The 6,157-nt window shown below is 44.8% G+C and overlaps 1 protein-coding gene across 1 annotated transcript in view; it reads right to left on the bottom strand.

Annotated features, from left to right (window-relative positions):
* sdk2a (sidekick cell adhesion molecule 2a) overlaps window positions 1-6,157 on the bottom strand; it is an 80,295-nt gene that overhangs the window by 31,573 nt on the left and 42,565 nt on the right. Inside the window, exons 3-6 of the mRNA XM_035655216.1 lie at window positions 4,343-4,502; window positions 2,662-2,768; window positions 2,229-2,376; window positions 128-261 (exon numbers count right to left, since the gene is read on the bottom strand). Coding sequence (XP_035511109.1) covers window positions 128-261; window positions 2,229-2,376; window positions 2,662-2,768; window positions 4,343-4,502 — 549 coding nt within the window. The remainder of the gene's footprint in view (window positions 1-127; window positions 262-2,228; window positions 2,377-2,661; window positions 2,769-4,342; window positions 4,503-6,157) is intronic.

The following is a 6,157-nucleotide window of genomic DNA, read 5'->3' as shown; positions in this document are numbered from 1 at the left end:
TTTCATCTGCAACAGCATGTTAATGCAATCTGCTGATGACACAAACAATCTGCTAGTGAGGTGTGTCTTTCCCTGAGTGGGCAAGCAAGCCTGTTGCTTAGAAGTGTGTGTTTTCATGTGTACTTACTCTCCACCGTGAGTGTGATGGGCTGACTGGTTTTGTTCTCCCCGTTCTTGTCATTGACCGCCTGGGCATAGTAGCGTCCCGCATCAGGAGCCACAGTGGACAAGATGACCAGTGTGTTGTCCAGGGTGATGGCACTGAGTAAATATTCATGCATAGCACACACACACATTAGTTAAGCATCCTTTTAAGGACACTGCACTGGCTTCATTCCCATGACGTTCACTTAACCTCAACCTTACTCTAATACAGACACAGCTTTAGGCAGTGTTGAATGTAGTTAAGTCAAATTGGGGTCACCAATTTGGCTCCCAATTAATCAAACATCCCGAGTCAACTGGTGTGCATTTCAAAATGTGTCCCCCAACACAGACAACGGTGCACACACACACTAACAAGCACACAGAGATGTTCATGTCATTAAAACTAGTGAGTAGTTGTTTCTCACAGTCAATAAATCCTAAGGGTAAACTGACACACACATAAATTATGTCTGAAAAGAAGCACACAAAACATTTTTTATGAGCACTTCCATCTACAAGGCACAGTGTCTTAAAGGAATAGTTCAGAATTTTTTCTTGTTATTTAGTACTAGGTATTAGTACAAAGTTTACTGTGGTTGTGTCAGCTGTATATACCCAGCGTAAGTTGTGAAATACTGTAGTACTGTTTTTATTTTAATATTTTTAATTTATCCCACATTAATTGCAGCGACAGTAATTATGTCAAACTACGCAGACTATGAGGAAAAGGACGGATAAAATCATATTTGTGAGTGTTCCAGCAGCGTTGAGAATGGGTAAATGTTGGTTAGGCTGATGGTCTCAAACGTTTGAGAAGGGCCCATTAAATGAGAGCTGACGCTAAGCACGCAGCCAGATTAGGCTCTTCGTATCTGCCAGCGTCTGCCTGATCGGTGCAGGATAAACAGACACACTCCTGGACAATTAGGAGCTGTGGCTCTCACCGAGTCAACAGACACTTACACAAACACACAAACACCACTATACACATACGCCTGTGAATATCAATGTGGCCTGACACAAAGCGAGCAAACAAGCGGTAAATGCAGAGTGTCCTGTCAGTGCCTCTCATTGTCACAGCGCAAAGCTTCACCGCTTCACTTCTGATAAGAGTCAGCGGCATGGTAACCGGCTCTGGAATTGGTCGAAATGTTCATGGAAGGGGTTGAGATTTTTTCTCACAATTTTCCTCTGCTTGTACTGCGTTTTTCAAGCCCTACAGGCAGAGGATACATACACAGATCCGCTCTTCAAGTAAGAGCATGCAACTCAGGGTAAAAGTCTTCATGTCAGCTACAACATGGTAGAGCTTGCTGCTGAATAATAGATGAGGAGGTGGTTTCTGAGGCGTTGTGGACTGCCTTCCTCTATTTGTCTGGATGGCAGAATTAATCTCATGTAATTACCTTCGGAGTATCTCTTCAGGAAAATTGCATGTCTGAACTGACATGAATCCAAAAGACAAAAAAAGCTAACACACACACACACACACACACACACAAGCCCATACATACACACGAAAACACTCACACAACATAGCCCATACATATGTGGTTACCAGAACTCCCACTGTGCCCATATGGCCTTATACAGATTCTTACCACATGCACATATGCACACACACACCCTCCCACACAAAAATCCACCCAGGGGTGAGTGCTGTCAGTCAAACATATCATCAATTGAGGCCTTTTGTCCAATTTTGTCTAATTGGTTCCCCTGCTGCCTGCTCTATCTCTAGCTTTCAATCATTCTGCCTGCAAAGTCAATAGTGGTGATATAATAACCTGCTTTATCACAGAGAAGTGATTCAATGATGAACACAGGGCCTGGACCAAAATTCGTTCATCAACTAGTCTGCTCAACTTGAGCATGGTGTGTAGGGGATTGGAGAAAATCTGTGAGCAGTATTGAACTTCTTAGAGTTCTCCGAAGTGAAAGATATTCTACTTCAGAAGCTCAGCGTTCACCAACAACTCACATATGAGAGCGCTTGCTCAGACACACAGAAATACACGAGCCAAGTTCACACGCGTTCTCCTCGCACCAAACAAACCAAGTTGAGCAGAAAGTAGACTTACATACGGCTGCTGGAGGGAATCTTACGGCCGTCTCTGAACCAGGTGATCTGTGGCCTGGGGAAGCTGTGTATCCGTGGCGAGTAGATGAGAGCACCCTCACCTTGGGATACAGTTTGAGACCTTTCCCCCTCCACAAAACCGCCCATATCTAGCAGAAATTAGGAGAAGTATGTGAGAAGGGGAAACAAGGTAAATTAAATATTAATACAGGAATACTGGATAATGTTGCCAACATGTTGGAAATACATGCCAGCAACAAAGCTGAAAAGGAGGAATTGTCATTATTACCAAGTTAAATACCTTTTTCAAAACCTAAGCTCCTTTAGTCAGAGTGACTCATCCACATACTGTGCATGACAAGCCTTTAACAAAAACAGTTTCCTCCCTGTACTCTGTCAGAATTGGGGATGTATGGAAATAAATCGACACTTACAGGCAACCTGCACCTCTGTACTGCACTGCATTATAGCACCCACTCGATTTCTCACAATGCAGCGGTAGTGGCCAGCGTGCGCTCGGTCCAGCGAGGGGATCAGGTACCTAATGGGCACACACAACACAAAGTGCCATTAGTCATCATCAGCATGACAGACAGCAGCATTTGTCATCTTGACGCTTTTATCCCCGACACTCAAGATGCTAAATTAATCGAGATGTTTCACTGGGCACCTGAAACACAGCTTAAATGGAATTCCACTTAGAGTAGCCAACACAAGGGCCTTGAAGTGTTATTTGGTGCTGATGCAGTTCTTGACAGTAGATAGTAAACTAAAGAAAGAGGAATGCTATTTTTAAGGCCAGCTGTGGAATGAACAGCAATGACTTTCCTGAATGGCAAGACTCACAAAACCCCATTGTTATCCTGTATCTTCAGTTAGTTAAATGAAATCATAGAGCACCTTCTTACATGTTAGTCCTGGGAAGCCATTGCTCCTTCTCTTCCCTGATGTGCATTCATGTTAAATGGTGTGTGTGAAATGCTATAGATAACCTCAGAGCTGAGTCCCCTTTAATTGGTTTGCTACAGCCACTTAGGAGTGTGAAGTCCGCCCCTACCATGTTCCCCCTGCACTGCAATTCGGGGTAGGGGTGGGGGATGGAGGGGTGGTGGGGATGTAGGGGGTCTGATTAAATGGATTCCAGTTCTCCTCTTTGATCAGAGCTGGTGAAGAATAACAAGCAGAGGGCTGGCCTGCAAAGCAGACCCAGAGACTAAGCCACGTGAGAGCACAGCCAAATGCTGAGGAAAGACAGGGAAAGAAGAAGAAGGGGATAAGAGGGGGAGAGAGAATGTGACAGAGGGAGAAAGACAGACAGGGAAGGGAAGGTGTGTGTAAGGGGAGGGGGTAGCCAGTGATAGTAATCAGACAATGCCACCTGAGAGAGTCTGTCCATGTCTAGGAGAATAGTCAGACTGTGAGTAGAGAGTCCAGAAAACAGGACTAGAATGAGATAGAAACTGACTTTCACTGTGGACTGCAACCTGTGAACACGCATGCAGGCACACTAGCACACAAGCATACACTACATGTACAAATGGACACACTGATGCATACGCACATACACACAGAGAGGCCTTGTTAGCACAGGCTGAAGCTTTCTCTTGCCATACTCGGTGCTGTTAGTTGAATTGTTCAGCATTGTGGTTAGAGGCTGAAGTATGTAATAAAAAATGCCCAGTCGGAGCTCCACGGTCAGTGAAACACCATCTTACTGCTGACATAGCAAAGTAGCCCACCCACACTATACAATCTGATGAAAAATATGCATTGTGTGATTTTGTTGCAGCAATGATAGTTTTAACAAACAGCAAGAGAGAAAGGAAGAGCTATCTGCTAACACCATCTTTGAATGTTGAATACGGTGTGAGATACAAATCGGAATAAATCTGACAATCCCCTGAATGCAACATGTTATGTCTCAAGGGAGACATGCAGCCAAATCAGTCCTGAATAAATCCATAGAAATTAGTCTTGAATATGAATAAAAATGAGCAATTGAGCTATTAGATACAATTAAATCACGTCCTCATGTACTAAGCCAATTATGGTTGATGAATAATAATAAAAAAAGATAATGGAATCAGTTCTGGTAGGCAAGGTTGCATTTCTCACCTGTATTCCAAGGAGAAACGTGTGAGCTCAGTTCCATTGTAGATCCATTTGAATTCCAGTGGCCAGCTGCCCTCCGCCATGCAAGTTAGGACCAGGCGGTTCCCCTCCAGGTGAACCTGGGTCTGAGGAGGCTCCATCTTAAAGTAAGGTGGGACATCATCTAATGGGAAGAGAGGGAGAAGACAGGGGAAATGTAAGAGTGAAAGACAGGAAAAGATAGGGAAAGGAAGAAAGTGAAGCAGCGAGAGGGGGTAGTTGGTAAAAAAGGCGGTGATTCAGTAACCCCTGTGAGCAGACACACAACTCAATTCCAGCAATTCACAGGAAATGAGGACTCAGAACAAGCTATTTCCATTTTTCTTCTGCACTGATTGGGAACTTGAAGGTCAACAGAGAAGCCTGCCAAAAAGCACATGGAATAAGTTGTTACTGCAAAAGCAGCTTACACTTTTATTTCATTTGAAATGCGCTGGAAAAGAGGTAGAAGAGCAATTTGTGCAGCAGAGGAAGTGTAAATGAATACTTCCATACCTCTAGATCAGTAAAAGAGGATGGGGAGAGAGACAGCAAGGGAGAAGGAGATGGAGAGAGGAGGGAAGAGGGAATAGACAGAAAGCAGATGGAGAAAAATACAGCAGAGATTGTATACACACACACACCAAAAAAAAAAGAGAACGCAAGCAAGTAGGGGGAAGAGAGAGTGTGAAACTAGGAAGCCATGGGGGGTTGGGGTGGTAGGGGCTGCTTTAGAAAACACAAAGTTTCCCAGCCTTAAACCCCCTTCTCTGACAGGATGAGTTATGCTCTGTGCCTCCCTTCATTTATCTTTATAGTTCCCTAATGCAGCCAGATTATACAGGTCCCATCCGCAACACTGCACACAGCCAGTGCAGCCACAGAAAGCCTTTAAGGTGATACGCAAGGTCCAGGACTGAGCTTGGAGACAAAGTGCTTTCATTTGAGCTGATGAAAAAGGCATGATCAGACCTATTGATCTGTCTGCCTCACCAGCCACAGGCGACACTGAGCCGATTGTGCCAGTGTTTGTGGCGGGCTAATTAAAGTCTGTATTAATAGTTGCAGTAAGCCGCCAACTCCTGGAGCACGCCTGGTTCTAGGTCTACCACACTAGCTGACTCACTCTCATGGCTGATTACTGGAGCCTCTCTTTCTCTCTCCCTCTCTCTCCACATCCAAACACAAGTTCACACCCGAGATTTATGGTGGCAAATGCAGAGGATGGTGTGGTGGAACTGGGTGACTGTAAGGGCAGCCTTGCCGAGCAGGGAAGGGGATACAGAAAATTGAACCTGATTGAAACTGTAAATAAAAGAATGACTGTGCACCCCTGTGTTTCACACAAGCAGTCATGTGTGCACTGCGTACACAGACACACACTCACACAGATAACAGGGCACACGTACACAGCAGCACACCCAATACCCTTCGGAAAGCTGCAGCTTTCTCCCCTATCTATAACCCACAAACACACCACTCATAAAAGGAGGCAAACAAACAACAGCCATCTCATCGCTTTCTGTTTCTAAAACCAGTCCTTACATTTTTGCCGTTTGGCAACAACAATACTCCACTACCTAGCTAATCTGTTCTTTCTACCACCGTTGCATGAACTTCTCCAAAACAAACAATGTCAAACCCAACAGGCCCTCGAAACTGATCCCTGCCTGAGCCCAAATGGAGGAGCCATCCCTGTTTTCCCCTCGGCACTAGCCGCAGGAGAGGTGGCTTTGCTGTAATTCCATCCACTAGTAAATGCATTCGTACTTGACACACAGACACACACATACACACACA

The sequence above is a fragment of the Morone saxatilis genome, unplaced genomic scaffold (assembly GCF_004916995.1).
Source record: "Morone saxatilis isolate NCDOM2014 unplaced genomic scaffold, NCSU_SB_2.0 Contig14, whole genome shotgun sequence".
NCBI lineage: Eukaryota > Metazoa > Chordata > Actinopteri > Moronidae > Morone > Morone saxatilis.
The sequence above is the reverse complement of the archived record's forward strand: the minus strand, read 5'-3'. Positions and strand labels throughout refer to the sequence as shown.